This window comes from Oryza glaberrima, chromosome 4 (genome assembly GCF_000147395.1).
Source record: "Oryza glaberrima chromosome 4, OglaRS2, whole genome shotgun sequence".
NCBI lineage: Eukaryota > Viridiplantae > Streptophyta > Magnoliopsida > Poales > Poaceae > Oryza > Oryza glaberrima.
The window spans coordinates 12,576,498-12,596,500 of NC_068329.1; the positions used below are offsets into that span (position 1 = coordinate 12,576,498).

At 40.8% G+C, this 20,003-nt stretch overlaps 3 protein-coding genes across 4 annotated transcripts; 1 reads left to right on the forward strand and 2 right to left on the reverse strand.

Moving 5' to 3' along the window:
- The first annotated feature begins 2,157 nt into the window (after nucleotides 1–2,157).
- Nucleotides 2,158–3,766, forward strand: LOC127771369 (7-deoxyloganetin glucosyltransferase-like). Its single transcript, XM_052297269.1, has one exon. It carries the CDS (start codon nucleotides 2,237–2,239, stop codon nucleotides 3,725–3,727), a length of 1,491 nt encoding a protein of 496 aa, XP_052153229.1. The 5' UTR covers nucleotides 2,158–2,236; the 3' UTR covers nucleotides 3,728–3,766.
- Nucleotides 3,767–4,792: 1,026 nt separating this feature from the next.
- LOC127771928 (uncharacterized) lies at nucleotides 4,793–6,336 on the reverse strand. The gene is made up of 5 exons (XM_052297875.1): nucleotides 6,100–6,336; nucleotides 5,860–5,983; nucleotides 5,538–5,773; nucleotides 5,413–5,458; nucleotides 4,793–5,036 (listed from the first exon to the last, which is right to left on the reverse strand). The coding sequence occupies exons 2-5, from the start codon at nucleotides 5,966–5,968 to the stop codon at nucleotides 5,011–5,013; spliced, it is 417 nt and encodes a 138-aa protein (XP_052153835.1). The 5' UTR covers nucleotides 5,969–5,983; nucleotides 6,100–6,336; the 3' UTR covers nucleotides 4,793–5,010.
- Nucleotides 6,337–7,945: 1,609 nt separating this feature from the next.
- LOC127769375 (sister chromatid cohesion protein PDS5 homolog C-like) lies at nucleotides 7,946–13,465 on the reverse strand. 2 transcript variants are annotated; one of them, XM_052294929.1, is made up of 12 exons: nucleotides 13,289–13,465; nucleotides 12,755–12,958; nucleotides 12,487–12,668; nucleotides 11,488–11,626; nucleotides 11,225–11,413; nucleotides 10,474–10,578; nucleotides 10,302–10,381; nucleotides 9,924–9,975; nucleotides 9,725–9,793; nucleotides 9,614–9,648; nucleotides 8,846–9,172; nucleotides 7,946–8,704 (listed from the first exon to the last, which is right to left on the reverse strand). In XM_052294929.1, the coding sequence occupies exons 1-11, from the start codon at nucleotides 13,391–13,393 to the stop codon at nucleotides 8,869–8,871; spliced, it is 1,464 nt and encodes a 487-aa protein (XP_052150889.1). In that variant the 5' UTR covers nucleotides 13,394–13,465; the 3' UTR covers nucleotides 7,946–8,704; nucleotides 8,846–8,868. The 2 variants fall into 2 exon arrangements, with proteins under 2 accessions (XP_052150889.1, XP_052150888.1); XM_052294928.1 differs by having other exon boundaries at nucleotides 10,474–10,581.
- Between the last annotated feature and the right edge of the window lie 6,538 nt (nucleotides 13,466–20,003).

Genomic DNA, 20,003 nt, shown 5'->3' on the forward strand with positions numbered 1-20,003 from the left:
CCATACTGGAGTAGATCTTGCGCCCATGCATGAGGACGATCCCATCGATCGTATCACATCACATGATAATGCACTGGAATCCTATTCCATCACTCTAATGATCATAATTAATGCGCTCTTGATCAAAGGCGAACAGTACCGTGGCAACGTCCCCTCTTTAAGCTGAACTCATTGCTCTGTACAATTGGCCTTCGAAATTGCAAAGTTTAAAAAACTGAGCAATTTCGGACATTGGAGTATCAGACCACTACTCAGTGAAATGCAGGCTGCGGTACAAGGAGATTTCCAGGAGTATCCGGGATATTATCATAAACAAATATGTTGCTAAATACTCACTCCGTACTCGTAAATGAAGTCGTTTAGGACAGCGACACGGTCTCCAAAACATAACTTTGACTTCTTATTTCTATAAAAATATTTATTGAAAAGTGATATATGTATACTTTTATGAAAGTATTTTTCAAGACAAATCCATACATATAACTTTTACATTTTAAACTTAACAACTTGAGAGTTATTCATGATTTATATTCCCAAGGTTTGACTTAAATATTATCCTAAACGACTTTCTTTACGAGTACGCGGGGAGTATTTCTATAAACTTAGCTAAAGTTAAAAGGAGGTTGACTAAGGCAGCGTTCGAGAGGGTGAGAGAGTGAGTTATTGTTTTGTTTTCCGCACGCACGTTTCCCAAACTACTAAATGGTGTATTTTTTGCAAAAATTTTCTATAGGAAAGTTGCTTTAAAAAATCATATTAATCCATTTTTAAAATTTAAAATAGTTAATACTCAATTAATCATGAGTTAATAGCTCACCTCGTTTGCGTATCTTCCTAATCTCCTCAATCCCCTTCTCCTCAAACACACCCTAAGAAAATAATCAAAATTAACATCATTTAATATGAAACGACGAGGGAGTATATAATATAATAATAAATTTGCGACGAGGGAGTATATAATATAATAATAAATTCGAAATGCTAAATGTCATTGTACAAAAATTTAGGGGCAATATTTTACAGATTTTAGACTGTTGGATTGGCGCCAAGATTCGTGCCCGCGCTTTTTCTCCCCCAACCCCGACGAGCTCTCACTCTTCTCCGGTGCCGGCGATGCCCCCAACTCCGACAGGGGACATATATATGGATTAGGATTTGGGGTTGGATTGTTAGAGTAGGAGTGGGGATGTGGCGGGGGAAGAAGGTAGTTCCCCAAGGCTTAGAGGGATGGGCGTGGGCAGCGGTGGGCGGTGAGGCACCAATGGTGGCACTAGAGCCATAGGGATGGCAGGAGGCGGTGGGCCAACGTTAGCGGCCGGGCAAACAACGAGACTGGTTAGAAGGCAACAGCCGATGGTGCCGTATCTGGCGACCGGGAGCCACCAGAGACGGGGAAGACGGCGAAACAAGGGACTCGGCGACGTTGCCTTGGGAAAGAGAGAGGAGGAGAGGGAGAAGGCTGACCAAGGTGGGAGAGGGGGCTCATCGGTGCTGTTGACCCCTTTCTGACCAGCTGGAGAGGTAGCGGAGGAGCAGGAGACAGAGCCGAAGGTTTTGCGTGAGCGCACGAAAGCGGCGGCGATGGGCGGGATTGAGGAAGACAAAGAGAAAAAAAGATTTGGGTATATATGTTTGCATGAATCTCAAAGCGATCCAATGGTATATATTTGCAAGATTTAAGAGGGTCTCAGTCAAAATCCATAATGACTGTCCTATGATAAATTGTCAAAATCCATAATGACTGTCCTATGATAAATTTCGGAAGTTATTCTCATAAAGCTATTTTGGTCATTTAGACAAAATTGTAAAGTATTAACGAAGGTTAACCGGACGGCGATGGTAAATTATAGAAGTTAAACAAAACCAATTGCATATCGTAGAACGTGATAAAGTCAGTGATGGATCATAGATATATGACAAACTCAATAGCATATAATGTATTCTCACACCTCCGGCTCTGTCTCCACATGACACCATACGCATGGCGCACTTATACGATGAGACGCCCCTACTATACCTCGGGACAAAAAGTCACAAAACTCGATGCTCTCTCCAAGTCTCACCTGGTCCCACGCGAAAAACCATGTGGCCACCCATGTCCATACATAAAACAACTCCGCCATGCGCCCCACGCGTGCATCTCCTGCTATAAAAACGAACATCTCCACAGTACACGAGTGCCCATTGCCTTCCAAGCACAGCAGCTCATCACTGAGCTGACCAGAGAGAGCCGGAGATGGGATCGACGGCGACGGCGAGGCGGCAGCACCACGCCGTGATGGTGCCGTACCCGGCGCAGGGCCACGTCACGCCGATGCTGAAGCTGGCCAAGCTGCTCCACGCGCGCGGCTTCCACGTCACCTTCGTCAACACCGAGTTCAACCACCGCCGCCTCCTCGCCTCCCGTGGCGCCGCCGCGCTCGACGGCGTCGTCCCCGGGTTCCGCTTCGCCGCCATCCCCGACGGCCTCCCGCCCTCCGACCCCGACGCCACCCAGGACATCCCCGCGCTCTGCTACTCCACCATGACCACCTGCCTCCCCCACCTCGACGCGCTCCTCGCCACGATCAACGCCGACGCCGCCGCGGCGCCGCCGGTGACGTGCGTCGTCTGCGACGGCGTCATGTCGTTCGCGTACGACGCGGCGAGGCGGATCGGCGTGCCGTGCGCCGCGCTGTGGACGGCCAGCGCGTGCGGGCTCATGGGGTACCGCCACTACCGGCATCTCGTGGAGCGGGGCCTCGTGCCGCTCATGGACGCGGCGCAGCTCACCGACGGGTACCTCGACACGGTGGTCGACGGCGCGCGCGGCATGTGCGACGGCGTCCGGCTCCGCGACCTCCCGAGCTTCATCCGCACCACGGACCGCGGGGACACCATGCTCAACTTCCTCATGCGCGAGTGCGAACGCCTCTCCCTCCCCGACGCCGTCATCGTCAACACCTTCGACGACCTCGAGCGCCAGGCGCTCGACGAAATGCGCAGGGTCCTCCCGCCGCCCGTCTACGCCGTCGGCCCGCTCCTCCTTCAGGTCCGCCGCGCCGTCCCCGCGGGCTCCCAGCTCGACGTCGCCGTCGGCTCCAACCTCTGGAAGGAGCAGGGCGGCCTTCTCGAGTGGCTCGACGGCCGGCCGCCGCGCTCCGTCGTGTACGTCAACTACGGCAGCATCGCCGTGATGACGAACGAGCAGCTCCTCGAGTTCGCCTGGGGCCTCGCCCACAGCGGCTACCCGTTCCTCTGGAACGTGCGCCCCGACCTCGTCAAGGGCGACGCCGCCGTGCTGCCGCTGGAGTTCCTCGCCGCCGTGGAGGGCCGCGGGCTGCTGACGACGTGGTGCCCGCAGGAGCAGGTGATCGAACACCCTGCGGTGGGCGTGTTCCTGACGCACTCCGGGTGGAACTCGACGCTGGAGAGCCTCGCCGCGGGCGTGCCGATGCTGAGCTGGCCGTTCTTCGCGGAGCAGCAGACGAACTGCCGGTACAAGCGGACGGAGTGGGGCGTCGGGATGGAGATCGGCGGCGAGGCGCGGCGAGGGGAGGTGGCGGCGCTGATACGGGAGGCCATGGAGGGGGAGAAGGGGGCGGAGATGCGGCGGCGCGCGGCGGGGTGGAAGGAGGCGGCGGCGAGGGCGGCGCGGCCGGGTGGGCCCGCGGAGTGTGGGCTGGATCGGCTCATCCACGAGGTGCTCCTCGCTGGTGGGAACAAGGGTGGTCAAAGGCTAAGCTAGCTAGCCGTTTGACGCACGTGACTGTGGGAATTAATAATGTGTGGACATGTGTATTTGAATTCCATGTGAAATTCGAAATGATTCGTCAAACAATTTAATTTATGTAGAAATTCCTACGAAATTGCCTTGTTCCAAAACATCGTGAGCTAGGAGCTCGAGAAATGGATCTTTTTTTTTTACAAACATAGACGATTAAAACACACGTACACTTACTCCGATAAACGCATGTAGGCACGCTCTACTCCAATAGTTAGCACATTCGAAAGATTTTAACGATATATCTTTAGATTCACGAATTCCCTATAAACACATCGGTATCAACGGGCATGTCACTTTCTACTGAAGGAATAATTAAATGCATGGTTGGAAATTTCGGACTAGACCCCTCTGATACGATATTATTTCAGCCGAAAATTTTTATTTTTTTTAAATTTTTCGTGAATTTTGGTAATATTTGTTCGAATTCAACTAAATTTTGTTCAAAAATGTCGGAAATTTCGGTGAGGTCCAATCAAATTAGCTAAACCGAAGTTTAACCTTGATTAGATGTAAATACGAGCACACTTAATATAAAACACATGTTACTTTCAGTGACGAATTCCCACTACAGGATGATACACATTTGGAGGCGAGCTAATCAGCCTCAAAATCCCAAAAAATCCGCCTCAGAATATGTATTGAGGCCAACATTCACTGCCTCGGATACTCCTGCCTCAAAATAGTATATTGAGGCAGGCATAAGAGTTGGCCTCTAAAAGGTGTATTTAAGGCTAACCATGTATGCCTCAGAATTTGATTGAGGCATACCGCATGCCTCAGTGCTAGGGTACGCTACCGAGGCTATTACTGCTGCCTCAAAACAAATTGAGGCAACTGTAACCTGCCTCAATGTAGGATGCATCAAATTAATTATATTTCCTAGATTATTATTGTGGGAAATACACGTTTTCATCATCATGAAAACTTGACAATTGAAACAATAAGAAATTAAATAATATCCAAATCACTTCATTTCATATATTAGCAGTACATCCAATCATACATGTCCAATAAATAATACATAGCATCTCATCCATCACTTAGACTATAACAACATTCTGGTGGTCTTAATATAGGCAGTAAAGTGAACTAATATGTCTGAACTCCAATTCATATGTGGCATTTACAAGTGTTGAGACAATCAACTACTCAAAAGTGTAGATATATAATTACTGCTCATGTTTGAGCTATCTCTTCTAAGAAGTTCTCGCCAATTTTCTATAGTTGAACATGATCGACAATCATCACCGTTTGAGAGAAACTCGAGCACCTGGAGTGTAAATATGTAAAATTCAGTTAACACAAACAAACAATGTCACTATCTTTATTTAAATAAAGAACATAAAATATGATCATGAGCATGGAAATTGAGTTTACTACCAAAGAAAAATTGACAAAACAATCCAAAGTATAGCAGGAACTAATTATACAGAGAAGGAAATGCTAGAGACCTATGATTAAACATTTTGAACAGAAGTACATTTCTATGTAAAATAGACTGCACCTATTGAGGTTTTAAAGTATATGGCAATCCAAATTACAATAGCATTTCTATCTTTTGCATACTTATATTTTGCTCAATGAAATTTCCAGAATAAAAATGATGTAAATACTCTATATATACCCAACATAAATGGCACATATACCTGTTTTTGTCACTTCCCCATTGCACTGAGGTGACACTTCTTCAACCTTTCAAATTGATATTTACCATGTTAGACTTGCTATGTAAACTAAGCAATAAAACAAAGAAGCCAAGAAAGGAACATACTAGTTGGGATGGCCATGCAATGCAATGACCAATAGCATCTCTAATATAGTTCAAATTTCTGTGCGGCCGGAACAATTCAGCATCTCCACATATAAGACTGTCTATCACTACTTTGTAGCACTCCCTTCCCAGCATTGTTCCTCCGACCATTTCTAAGGGGTCTTGACTTTGAATAGTAGCTCTTGCAACACGGTTATATGGATGAACAATTCTCTTAAGAAAGACATCCCTTCCAACTTATTTCAAAATGTGGCCACATCAGATTTTATTACAGAGTAGAAAGTAGAATAGTTGCTACTGTTTTGTAGTAATAAAAAAGAACTAACCACATTTTCACAAGCTAATGCTGCCCTTTTGACCTTAGCATATTTAGTTGTTCCCACATTGGCCCCTTCAATTTCAGTAGGCTTGTTGTTATTGTACCTGGCCATATGCTTCTGTACCCCCTGTTACACAATAGAAGATGTTACTGTTGTCAACCTATTAGCATGCATTAAGCAACAGAAATGCATGGTGGTAATATAGTGCGTTCCAAATAAATACCATATATCCATATACAAACTTCAGCAGCAATTTGAGTGATCACAGTTGGAACTTTAGAGCGTTTACTTGTGGCATGATTGCTTGTTGTTTCTCCACAACGTTTTTTTTGTCATTTTTGGTTGCTTGGTACAATTGTGATTGTCCACATCTTTTTCTACCCCCTGTTGTACATTACATGTAGCATCAACCCTTCTCAATGAATCCTACAAGACTTAAGATATGTTACAGTTTGACTTGAAAAATGAAGTAAAATCGATGTTATTCAGCTCACCTTCGTAACATGCATATTTTGATTAACTTGCGATTCTCTGGCAACTCCTGGTTGCACCTATATTCAACAAAAAATAAATAAGTCTATACTAATTCCAAATAATACTAGTGCATTGACTTGAAAAATATGAAGCAAAGTCATCGTTATTCACTCACCATCCCATCATGTCTGTTATGATTAAGCTGAGATTCTTCAACAATTCTTGGTTGTACCTGTATTTTAAAAAATAATTCTTAATGCCGCAAACAATACTAGTGCATTGACTTGAACAAGATAAAGTAAAGTCGAAGTTATTGTTAGTGCATCGTACTAAGCACAACTACTATCTGTTCGAGAAGAGCTTGAGCAGGGGACAAACAAAGAAGAATAAAGCAACCAACTAGCTAGGAGAAGAATAAAGCAACAAGCAAGCTAGATGGCTACCTGCATTTCATTCACCAAAAATCATATTTTAAACTAACATGCACCAGCTTCTAGACTATTCTAGACCATGTTCTAACTTTAGGACTATTCTAGAAGTACTTCAGACGAAGGAAATGAATTAGTTTCCATTAGCTCACCTTCCTAGCATGTTTGTTCAGACTAAGCTGCAATTCTCTAGCAATGCTTGGTTGTATCTGTATTCAACAAAGGAAAAAAACCATTAGATGAAACTAGACTAGCACATTGAGTTGAAAAATATGGAGAAAAGTAAATGTCATTGAAGTTACCTTCATAGCAGGCCTCTTCTGATTTAGTTGCAATGCTTCAACAATTCTTGGTTGTATCTAAAATCAAGGAAAAAAGATAGAAGTTTATAGTTCCTGAATAATAATACCAGTACAATTGAGGTTATGCAAAATGAACTATGATCTTTTACATTGTTTGAGGCGGATGAGCATGAGTGCTCCTCAGTTGGCTTGTTCAAGGAATGCCTTTGTTCAGGAGAAGTATGCTTCATAGCTTTAAATTCTGCCATTTTCTCTGCAAGTCGTCTCTCCATTCGTTCTTCCATTCTTTCTTCCAGCTGTTGCATCCCTTCTTTTAAAGCACATACTTCTTCTTCTGCTCTATGTCTTGCTTCTCTCTCCAACTGTAAGCTTGTTCTTTCTGTTGATTTAGTTCCTGGCAAACCAAGACTTAATATAAAACACATGTTACTTTCAGTGACGAATTCGATCCTCGATTCGTTATTATGCCATTTAGTTTTATGACGTTTGGTAGGAGGATTGTGTTGCTTAGTGACAAAAATGAGATGTTCGTCATTGAGACCAAAGACAAATTGACATGAACTAATCCAATGATGTATCATGACAAATGTTTTTCTATAAGAGACCAACCGGGACAAATATTTTTTTATAAGAGACCAACCGGCAAATGTCGTAAGTTCATGATTGAAAGCACCATGGCCTGAATTTGTAAGCTGTCAAAAATTACTTAATGTTTTTAGAATTTATAATAATGTGCAAAAATGAATTAAGTTTAATGAAGTAAACAGGGGAATAAAAAATTATTAATAAATCACGGTGCGAGTTATTTTTCCTAAATTATCCATAAACTAAAATACTATATGAAATTTTAGTGGAATTTTCATAGCTATATTATTAATTTTAGTAATACATGAATTATTTATATAATTTTTGGTGTTCCTACCCTTCGCCCTCTCTAGTAGGTTTGGTACTTCCTCCGTTTCACAATGTAAGTCATTGTAGCATTTTCCACATTTATATTGATGTTAATGAATCTAGACAGTCTAGATTCATTAACATCAATATGAATGTGAGAAATACTAGAATAACTTATATTGTGAAACGGAGGGAGTAGGTTTTTAGTGTTACTACACATCTAGATTGCAGTGTAGACCAACCTGCATAGTCCAAACATCAAAATTGAGCACAGTTGAAATTCAGCGTCACTAAACCAATTTTGCCACAGAACAAGATACTACATACAGTACCACATGGTGACAAGAATTGAACACAATTCCTTCAGCTTAGTCAAGACGTCCATAAGAGGATTGTGCATAGGTGAGTTCTAGGCAAAAGGAACTGAATCTGAGATATATACAGGAATCTATATGCAGGGCACATATTTCATAACTTGGATTAGTCGGTCACACCATCCAGAACGGCTCTTGCGGTTTTAGGCAAAATGGAACTGAAATATGAACAGGCAGAATAGCTCCAAGCTGGCATCTATATAGACAGACACTGCACAGATTTCGCCATCCAGAACTCAGCTCTTTCTTGGTCCGTAAAATACTGATTACGACCATGTTAAGTAGAGGATCATCTTCATTAATTTGATGGACACCTCCAGATGAACAAAGAAAAGATATATATGATTCAGAGCGATGCAACCTTGTAGGCTGTTCCTGTAATAGAAGAAAAAAGTGTTCAGCGCCATTTAGCGTGCTAGGTTTAATGTCTCTTGTTTACATGAATATGTGTAGGTAAGCTATGAACATGTGGAATCATATCATAACTGTCTATGCGCTGAAAATCGAATAACTTACATCGGGTGGAACGAGTCCACGATTTATAGGCTTGTGTGTTGCAATTTGCAACTGAAGGACTGAGGCTTTTCTGCAAAGAGGTTATGTGCTGTGGCTGACGGGAGCTGCCCTGTGTACACCGTGCTAACTTTTTCGGGCTCAAGGTGGCAATTTTCCCAGCCGCTTACGCGCACGAGAAGTGAGCCGGTGGTTTCGGTGGAAATGCATCCGATTTCATTTAGCACGGTATTGTATTTCTCTTGGATGACGAAAGAATGGCTGCTTGCAGCTTTGTGAACATCCTGGAATGGCTGTCCAAGACTTCCTTCATCACTTCGGTCTTCTAGCCTGGTTGAATGAGCAGCGACTCAAAATTGAAGAAACTTTTTTTTTTGCAGTAGGATTTGACAGAATTGATGAACAAAAAAAGGAGCATCAGCAACAAAAGAGTGTAATGGGGGAAGGATCCGAAACAAAGCAACAATAGTTTGATTAATTGATTGATATATATTTGTGGAGATGTCAAAACAACAAGGCAGCAATACAAATAAGTCAACTTTAGGGTTTTAGTATAGTCCCTGAAAACCAGAAAATTGCAAATCAATAATCAATTTTTGGCTGTCTGAAGAGGCTGGTAGTCATAAGATCTGATTTTGAAGGTCAGGTTAATTTTCAGATTTCTGTGAGAACGACTGTGAAAGTTCAGAATTGGAAATTCGACTTCTTCCTGACCAGAACTGCATCCAAGCATAGGACATACGGAAGGTGCAAAGTAGATATTTTACATACATGTCGGGGGATGCATCGGGGTTGTAGTCTTGCTCCTACAGGATAGCAGCTGAATTATAAAGGAGCAAGTGAACACAAATAATTGCACACCACATGCCCCCATGGACATACCTCAGCAATGAACTCCCATTTTTCATCCTTAAGAGATTGCCGTACAACATCACCATGATCATACACAATCTGGGTTTCAAACAAAAGAAAAGAGAATATCTAAATATGAAGTCAAGTGAAAGGAAGCAAAAGAAACGGTGCCCAAATTAATAAATGGAGCATGGAAAGTGCAGACAAAGCCCACATGCAAAATGTTCACCTCGTGTGTTTCTGAAGAAGCATCAAATGACTTAACCAATCCATTGTAGAACCTGCAGAGCATGCAATGAATTCAAAATTAATAAGAGAAGCCTAAAACATACACACATAACTCCAGTATAACTCATGAGAGTTCGTTATAAAACCAGAGGACTAAAGCAATGGAAGTTCAATAAGAACCAGCATTAACAATTGAACAATATAGCAAATGGTAAAACATTGGTACATAGCTCCATACACCAGGTTTAAGTCACCAAAAGTTTTATATAAACAAGTCAAATGAATAAACAACAAACCATTGAGCACTATTTATAATATAGATGCATGTTTTAGAACATCTCTTCAAATAAGAAACATATTTGATGATTATCACACTTACATTTCATCAGCAGGCCACCGTACTTTGATTCTCGAGCCGACAATGCTATCGTCAAGAGCTTTTTTATTTGAATTAGGAGCCTGACAAGAGGACATAAAGCTTGTAACTGAAACAGAGAGCATGGTGGAACAATAATGTTTACTTTTGACATTCAGCAATCAGGCACGCATACCTCTTTAGTTCCCTGTACAATTTCCGGTTTCAACTCATCCCCACTATCTGCTGGTTGTCCTATAGTTTTACCCATCATGGTCGAAGATTTAGGAGACATTACTTCCTTCTTAATAATGAAATAGTCAGTGCGGTTGACCAATAAAATGATCATAGCATGGACAAAACTTTCAATACAACTGTTAGAACTCTATGAACTCTCTCTGTGACAGATTACCATTGCCAATCATAAAGCTGTAGAACTTTGTTCAAATGAAGATGATAAACTTTTCAACAACACAATGATCATCAAACAATGGGGATATAAGCTATACATTTGAAAACGATGAGCTATGGTTCTACTAACTGTAAACAGTAGTTTCCACCAGCCACTTCAAATACGAAGACCCCCAAAAGTGAATTATGATTAAGTAAAACAGATATTCAACCTTTAACTGGTAATACCCATGCATGTGTGGTGTGCAGTGCAAACAACTCAATATATTGGCTGGTAATAAAAGTACTACTTTAAAATTGAAATCCTAATCAGTGTGTTGGTTACATGATAGTAATATTGCAATGATCAGCTAGTTGGAAATATATTACATAGAATATATAGGTTAAATTTCACAAAACCCAGTTTTCAAGGCATTCATAGCACAAAACCATAGGTACTACAATTTTTTTTCAAGGAACCCTATGTTTTGGGGCAGTAACCATTAGGGCAAAAATATTATCCAAATATGTAGAAGTAGTAAAGCAGTTTAACTGACCATGTCATGCATAAAAGCACCAACATTGTTATCTCCAGCAACTATAGCATCTTGGAGAAATGATGTAACAAGATTGCTATACTCGGTTATGGGAGCACCCTGAAGTAGTTTGATGAACACTGGCTTTAACTTTTCATGGCAGAGTCCTATTACCCTCTCTGCAAGTACAAAAGATGCTGGAGGAGTTTCCTACAAGCCAAGTTGAAAACTTTAGTGAAGATGATGTTATATTGTTGATACAAACAATGTATGGACCAAATTACTTTTTCTTCCTTTTTAACATTCTGAAGCAGGCAGGATGCCAGATCTTTAATTAGATCTTGTTCCATATCAGTAATATCTTCGATCACAAACTTCATTATGGTTTCCATATAGGATATAACATGCTCCTGATGAGTATTGCTGAAATAAATGAAAAACGTTAAGGAATGAAAGGGTAATAAAAGCACCTGAAAATTTTAATAAAGCATACACAAGACAAAAACATGCATGCACACATTTAGAGGAAAAGGCGTCTGCAATATACACACAAATAGAGGGATTCTTGAAGTAACAAACTGCAGTGACATTGTGAGCTCTTATCTCATAGCATTTTGTTAATTCATAAACAGAACAATGGTATAATCTCAACTTGCAGCAACTCAAATCACGGTGTACTTTGTAGAATACAATGTTAGAAAAAAAATACAGCAATTGACAGCTCTTGACACACAAATGGAGTAAAACAGTGGAAACAAAGAATAATTAATGGTGGGTTGTATCACTATTTTTATGGACCAGGATAAACTGTGCCTCAGTTCTAAAATGAAGAACAACAAAGGGGTGAAATTTTGTAGCACCATAAAAGGTGTCATTAAATTTTATTAGAAAAGACAAAATGATGAATGATGTATATGCAAAATGATGTTCTGTGTGGACCGAAAATAATTACATAGATGCTTTCAGTGTTATGGTCAGTATAACCGATCAGCTTAACAATTTAAGTGAAATGCATAAAGCATGCAAACTACATAGAAAAGCCATCTTTACAATGTTTCCCTGAATCAGAGTAACTTTAAACATGGTTATAACCTGCATCCTTCACCTTCTCTGTATATTCCACAACCATAAGTCCATAACTATGTCATATAAACTGCCACAGTCATTCATACGCATCTTTTAAAGTCAAGAACAGGACTGCAATATCTCTGTAATCCATTTGACAGAAATTATGACAGAATGGACACAAGTATGGCAGAAAAACAGAGAAAGAAGTTGCATACGATACGGTGCGGAAGAAATGGTGAAACATATCCCGTATCAGATCATTGCAGTCAAGATCTAACAACAAGGCACAACCCCGTATCCTTGCAAAAGTTCCAAGCATTGAAACCCTTGTTCCATAGGAGGGGCAGTCCACATCATCCAGTTCACAGAAGACCCCAACAACAAGCTTGAGAACATCCTGAAACAAGGTAAGAGATAAAGGTCAGTAATACACTCAAACACCACCATTTCATCCCCAGAAGAACAAGAAGAAGAGAAAGTCACCTTCATCACATCATCATCATAAGGGGGATCCGGCGCGCGGATCTTGATCAGCGTGGTTAAACACGACGCTACGGCGAGCTTCACTCCGGGGTCAGTGTGATCCAGTAGCTCTTTCTTAATCAATGCTCTCATAACAGGGATAAGAGCACTGTGAATTCTGTCTACCTCACACTGATTCACTCTGTACAACAATTTGGCTGCTTCCTGCATAAAAGAAAAGAAATTCTAAAAAAAGTCTCTACATGGTCAATCAGATCCAATCCAAACAATACACTTCTGTAACCACAGTCAAGCCAAACAACACAACAGCTAAATAAAGTCTTGTTCAAAATTTGATTTATTTTTCAAAGAAGGCAATAGAGAGCTAACTAAAGATTAGAGTCCATTATAACAATCCAATGCTGGAGTCTTCTAGTATTGCCGAAACTCCTACTTTTGCAGCACCCTAATTACTTCTAATTGAAATGGTATTACTCGAGAGTTGATGAATAGTACATAATAAATCAAGGGTTCGAACTGGGGGGCAGAGCTCACCTGGAGCAACCTGAGCAGCTCGCCGTCGTCCGGAAGCGAGCTCAGGCGGGCGCCGACGTCGCGCAGCCGCCGCCGCACCTCCACCTCCGCGGCGTCCCGCTCCATTCGGCGGCGACACAGTCGGAGAGAAGCAGTAGCACTGTTTGAGTGAAGGGGACTGTGGTTGTAGCCGGTGCAGCGGAGAGACTGACAACGTTTCTCTCTGTTCTTTATTATGTTAAAAGATCCTTTCGATATCGTGTCACCCAATTTCTTCTATATCAAAAGGCAGAACAGTACCCAGATCAAACTTTTATAATTTTAACAGTTCATATCTTTAAAACTATTTAATTAAAAGATACTAGTATAGTATATACATATTTGTCTTACAAAGTGAGTGATAATTTATTTATCTCTTGTATATATATTATGATAGAAAAATATAGTCAAAGAAAGATTTCAGAGATCTTGTCATTGTTCAATGCGTCTAATAATTATGGAACCAGAGGGAATAGACAAAGAAAGCATATTAATGTTCTTGTCGAATGAGAAGTAGGACGGCAGATGATATTGAAACTAATAGATGGGTCTTAGCTCATTTAAAGATTAATTCTTTAGAAAATAAAAAAAAACCCACATCATAGGAGGTATGTATGGGAGTATCACCTTACCGATTCTAGAAGAGAGACCTCCTTAAAAGGAGAGTGCTCTCCTATTCAATTGAGGCATGTGTAGTTGAAAACTAGATAAGGCTTGTTCTGGTCAGGCTGGCCAGGTAGCATATGTACGCGATATCCTCGTGAATGGTCTATCAAAATTGGTTCCTCATCTTTATGCAAACGTGACTTTTTTAGTTTTGTTTTGCTGCAAAATTCGGTATTTGTTTTTCTAAACCTAGCGCATAGAAACACTTCGTTGGTACGTGGAGCGGCGTAGAGTCCGAATAAGTTACGTACGACAGTTTTGTTTTGTTGTAAAATTCGGTGTTTGTTTTGTAAACCTAGATTTTGGAAATACATCGAATAATCCGGTGCATGAAGTGGCGTGGAGTCCGGATAAGTTATGCGTGACTTATCCAGTTCGGTTACGTGGTGTGGAGATCGTGCAGGCATCCTGATCACGCGTCATGTTATCTCTATAAAACCAAGTTGTCGCCTCCTTGCAACATATGCGAAAGCAATCTAGGGTTTTCTATCTCTCTATATACTACGTCGCTGCTCCTAGTCTACTCCGTCCTGTTTGTTAACATGAACTGATATCGGGAGAGTATGTCTCCGAAACCTTCGTCTTTAACATCCTACACAGGGTGAAGGTAACAATAAGGTTTTTACGAAGCTCTTCACGTGACTGCTTTTTTGTTCGTCCGCCACGGCTCGATCATCTTCCTCTTCGTTCAAGTGTTACGCACCGTCATCTTCCTCTTCGTACCGCGAGTTTTTCATGCTGTGCAGTTGAACTTTCAAAATCCTTGGTACACATTGACAATATTTTACATATTAGATATGTTTATGTTTTATGTCTATTTTACATTTATAGATTATATGATGCGATTATGCTAATTTATATTTTTAATACCATAATTAAATCTAATGTGCTTATATTTCCAATAACGAAAGTGAGATGGAGATAATTTAAATGGAGCGTGGTTTTAAATTCTAGAAATGTATTTTTTTTTTTGGACGGAAGTAGTATTTTACTATCGCTCTTTGGTTTTGGATCGTCGTGAAAACGAGAATCATGGTGTTTAAAGTTAGCTCAACTATTAACTTATAAATTATACTAATAGAAAGAAATTAATCCGGTAGTTGAGGTGTCAGGTTGATAGTATAAATATATATTATCTATTTAGAATATATGAACGGTGCAAATTTGATTTTACTACCACGTGATAGCCTAACATTTTCTTTTCGAAGAAACAACAATCGGGACGTGTAATACAGAGAATATTCTTTTTACAAATAATAGTATTTAATAAAAATAGCAAAAAAATATATATCCTCATTCTAAAATAATAGATTTAGTACATGTTGTTTTGGCGGTTCGACGAGACGCTGTTAACGTCAAAATTTGGTAATATTTTTTAGCGGATTCGGTTAATTAATCAGCCGATGGAAATATTATCCATAAGAGTCCAAGTTCTGAACCATGAATACCATAGCATGGCAATTTAATTATATCCATTAATTAGGCATCATTTAGTAATTTTGGAAGTTTTGTCTAGTGTCCGATTGGGACTTATATCTATCCTTTTATCTTTAGGAAACTTGTGTCAGATCCTATATGGATATATCTACCCATGGGTATAAATAGTTGTTTCCGTATGCCTATCATTGCCTATAGGTGATCGAGATACGCCTATACTTGGTCCTTGACCAGTAGATGATAGCGATCTCTCACCATCTAAAAATTCATCTTTACGTGATCGAGATACGCCTACCCCTGGTCCTCGACCAGTAGATCGTAGCGATCTCTCACCACCTAAAAATTCATCTTCAGGTGATCGAGATATGCCTACACCTGGTCCTCGACCAGTAGATCATAGCGATCTCTCGCCACCTAAAAATTCATTTGAGATATGCCTACTCCTGGTCCTCGACCAGTCAGTTATAACAATCTCTCCACATCACACGACGACGATGAAACTCGAGATCCCCAGACTTCTAGAGGGCCCGAGGATGAGGTAGTAGATCTAGGAGCCGAACCTCCGACTACGATAATCCCTCACCGACTTCGTCGTCGTCAGGAGGCAGTTCTCGCAGGTCACGAGAACGCCGTCCATCCATTATTCTGGATCCCCCTCAGGTGGTCGAGGTACGACTACGACTGGTCTTTGACCAGCAACGTAGCGATCCTCACACCACGACTTCTAACGGTCGAGGTACGACTACGACTGGTCTTTGACCAGCAACGTAGCGATCCTCACACCACGACTTCTAACGGTCGAGGTACGACTACGACTGGTCTTTGACCAGCAAAGTAGCGGTCCTCGCACCACGATTTCTAACGGTCGAGGTACCACTACGACTGGTCTTCGACCAGCAACGTAGCGTTCCTCGCACATATATTTCAATCGATCGAGAGATACTCACTTCTGGTTATCAACCAATAGGATGTAGCGATCTCTCGCACCTTAAACTCCATTGGTCGAGTTATTACTATAACTGGTCTTCGATCAGCAGTGCAGCATATCTCCCACTACCTCTGTGATTTGTTGAGTACAACTATACACCTGGTCTTCACCAGGTGTGGAAGTCGTCTCATCACTTTATATACGTCAACTTCTGTAAGTATTTATATGTGCAATATTTGTCCGGTGATTCTCATTTCTTATATCGTCTTTGTCTTGAAGTCGGTCCTACTTTCCCTTTACGCTGTTCTGATAAGCCTCCGAGAAACCTAAGGGAATTTCGGCTAGGGACGCCCAGAGCAGATAAGGTCTTGTCAAATTCTAAGAGCCAAACGACCATGTAAAACCTGGTCAAGTAAGAGTGCTCAATGGATGCGTATTAACTAATCCGTGTAATCGGAAATTGACTTTTCCAACTTCACGGCTAGGAGCTAGGATTTGTCAGCTTCAGCATGGTTTGTTATAGGATTCAAGCTGTCTTTGTTGAAAATAGTTTTTCCATACAAACAGATGGGGGCTAGGAAGGGTACCAAACTCCGATTGTTGAGAGCAACTCTAGTGAGAGTACTCTTTTATTGTTACACGCAGATTCAACTTATTTTCAATTTTTCCATACATATTATAACATGTTACCCTTTGAGCGTTCGCTCGGGGGCTATTTCTATTTAATATTCTATTCTGAGTATTGATTTTAGGAAAGTTTCATTCAACGCTGTCAAGTTCCATGTCTCTATGGTCTTACACCGGGATCGATTAAGCGAGTTCGACAAATGTTGACAAATGTTTGGACCGTTGAGCTCCCTCTAGCGTTGTCGATGACTCCATGTCTCTACGGTCTTACACCGGGATCAACCAAACGAGCATGACAAGGCGGTAGTAGGTGAAGTCGCGGAGGACAACATGAGTTCATTTAAGTTAAAGGCTTTGTCGTAGACTCTACACCCTCTCAATTACCCGAGAATGGCTGTTGGATTTCAACAAGGGATATGGAATGAAGCGATGGTGTACCCGCCGAGATGAAATTTCTTGACTTCAATCCAAATTCTCGATTACAATAAGACGGGAGACTTAGTCGCATGCTCCATACCTTCTCGATCAACATCGGGACCTAGACAAACCCAATATAGTGCCTATGGAATCTAGCGCTATCTCTAATCTTATCGAGAACGGTCAAGTGAGCACGACAATAGTTTTTCAAAGGTCTTTGGTCGAGAACATGAATTCGTTCATTTGCATTGAGGTTGGGGGCTACTGTCATGGTTATGGATACTACATACCTAATAGTAGTTGACTAAGCTCAGCGGGGCCCACCATATACCCAGTCTTATGCGGAATCATACCTCGTATATAGAAGGAGTTCTGAATAAGGAAGGACAAATAGAGTTCTATATGGAAGCGATAAGGACTACTTGGATTAATCCATATTGGTCTCCCTAGTTTTACTTGGACAAGGAGCTACCTATGGGTATAAATACAAGCCCCCTTAGGAGGAGAGGGGACAAGTCACAAGCCACAAGACACAACATACACACAAGCCAACACACGCCGCCGGATATCAACATCAGAGATAAGCCTAGACATACCCCATCCAGTGCCTACGAAAGCCGGCAAGAGGGATCTAGCGCCATCTCCGATCTCGACGAGTTCGTATTCAAGGAGGAAGGCTACCCTGTCGTCGACTACAGCAGGTTGGTTGTCCCTGCCGCCAAGTCGACGACAGCTAGATAGGTTATCCCAATTATTGTATTTTTGTGATTCAGATGAATAAAGAGCAACACCGGCTTCGGCCAACAGAATGTAGGGCTATTACCTATCAGATAAGGGGTCCGAACCTGTATAAAAATCCCTATCTCCATCTCTTTTTCCTCAATCTCACATATACCCTGGTACCGACGATCTCCATACCATACAAATACCCTAGTCGCGATCTCAAATGTCGACAAATATATATTACGGAACACACATGAGATAGTTGCTAGTATTCATGTGAAAGTAATAGTGCTAGTTGTAGCAATATTATTATGAAAAATAAATAAGAATGAGAAAACAAGAAGATAGAACAATGAAAGAATATAGGGTTAAAGTTTTAGTTTCACACAGGTATTACGACGAAGAACAATTTTAATAATATTAGTATATTATCGATTAATGTGAGTATATACCATGCCATGGATATGAGCAACTTTTCCCCTCATGTGTTTGGGCTAGTGACTAACCTCCCTTTTTTCAGTTTATCTTACCTTCTTTCGAAGTTCTCCTAACATGTGATAGGTAGGAAATGTTTTGTTTTTTCAATGAAATAAAGAAACGATTTGCCTAGATTATTTTATAGAGAGAATCCATTGTGTGCCACTAACTTTGTCCCCGTTCTATAGTATGCCACTGAGTTTGTCAAGTTCTACATTATGCCATCGTATTTAACTTCTATAATAAACCATCGCCATCCATTTAGACTCCTGTAGTACAATATAATAATTTTGTCCTTAGGACCCAAATATCCCTGGGACGAAAATTTCCAAAATTTGGCCGAAAATTCCGAAATATCATATTGTAAACTAGGCAGAGAAGTTGCCCATTTCAAACTTCAAAAGTTTTACAATATTATATTTTGATTCTTTTTACCAAAATTTGGAAGTTTCTGTCACAGGGATTTTTTTTGGTCATTATAATAAAATTGTACAGTAATAATGGAGGCTAACTAGACGACGATGGTATATTATAGAAGTTAAGCAAAATGCGATGGCGCCCTAGAACTTGACAAACCCAGTAACATATCGTAGAACAGGGACCAAAATCAGTGACACAATGGATTCTCTATTTTTTATGGTTGTTCACTTAACTACCTATCTACTATGGTGTATCATTTTAAGAAAAAGCTAAATCTTATACTTATAAGTACATATCTTACACATTAAACTGCATACACATAATATAATTTTCGAATTATACAATGCACTTTTCACATTTTATTGGAGAAATATAGATAAATGATTTATTATCTATTTAATTATGAGAAAAATATTAGTCCAAACTGACATATATGTAAAAAATAAAAAAAAAACAATATGAAAGAATTACGAAAATACCTACTGATAGTCATCGTATATGATGTAGTGAGAAAATGAGTCCACAATCGAATGCTTTATTATTGAGCAAAATTGATGTATTATTTTTATCTTTTTTTACCTGAATCTATTTATCCGTATCATCATGCATCAACATATCATGAGATTATTAGTAATAGCTAAGTACATCAGCCCAACCATACTTAGCTATCATGAGACTATCCAGTAATGGACAACTCTTCTTTAACTGTGCTAGAGAAAAAAAAAGTAAATTACAATTTATTCTTAAAAGTTTTCATCTTTAGTTCATACTTTAACCATTCTTTTCGCTTACATAGTGGCTAACTTTACATTTCAAATTGGGCCAGACTATTCTATCCATCTCTAAGTTTGGTGACCCAGCAACTACTATGTACACTAACTCTCTTTCTCTCTATTTTCTTTTTCCCTCCGATAGTTAGGGAACCACTAGCTCCAGCAAGAAGGAGCACGGATCTAGCGTCTCCGCTCTTCGTTGGGTTGGCTCGTGCCTCTTGAGTCAATA